The sequence below is a fragment of the Penaeus monodon genome, chromosome 27, assembly GCF_015228065.2.
Source record: "Penaeus monodon isolate SGIC_2016 chromosome 27, NSTDA_Pmon_1, whole genome shotgun sequence".
Lineage (NCBI taxonomy): Eukaryota > Metazoa > Arthropoda > Malacostraca > Decapoda > Penaeidae > Penaeus > Penaeus monodon.
The window spans coordinates 19,323,059-19,323,497 of NC_051412.1; the positions used below are offsets into that span (position 1 = coordinate 19,323,059).

Here is a 439-nt window from a genome sequence, read left to right on the forward strand (position 1 = left end):
AGGAAAAAGCCAAAATCCCCCCCCCCCCCTCCCTAAGCATTCCAAGTGCCATTTCGGAGGGAAATAACTCCCCCCCCCCTTTTTTCCTACTTCGCGTGAGTCTCCTCCTCAAGCCGCCAAGATGTGGGAGAAATTAGTGAGAGATATGAAGATTAATCTCTTCTCGGCAGATCTCATGCCTCTCAAATTCCTCTTCTTTATGCTGTTTGCAGGTGAGTTTATAAATCAGTGAGTTTATTCTTTTATATAGTTTTAGTCTCACGTGTTTACCAAGTTGGGGGGTTTATTAATGAAATCATACTTTTCGATTAGAATAATGGCGTTGATGATTATTCTGCGATACAAAAAGTGGTTATCGTACTGATAACAAATACGAATAGGAGTCGCAGTGAATATTATAGGCTTAAAGAACGCGAGCAGCTTATAATACGTAGGAGAT

The 439-nt window shown here is 41.0% G+C and overlaps 1 protein-coding gene across 1 annotated transcript in view; it reads left to right on the forward strand.

Annotated features, from left to right (window-relative positions):
• Positions 1 to 69: 69 nt before the first annotated feature.
• Positions 70 to 439, forward strand: part of LOC119590657 (major facilitator superfamily domain-containing protein 6-like) — a gene marked incomplete at its 5' end in the record, with an annotated part of 22,123 nt that continues 21,753 nt past the window's right edge. The window contains 1 exon segment of the mRNA XM_037939333.1: positions 70 to 212. Within this exon segment, the coding sequence (XP_037795261.1) occupies positions 122 to 212 (91 nt within the window).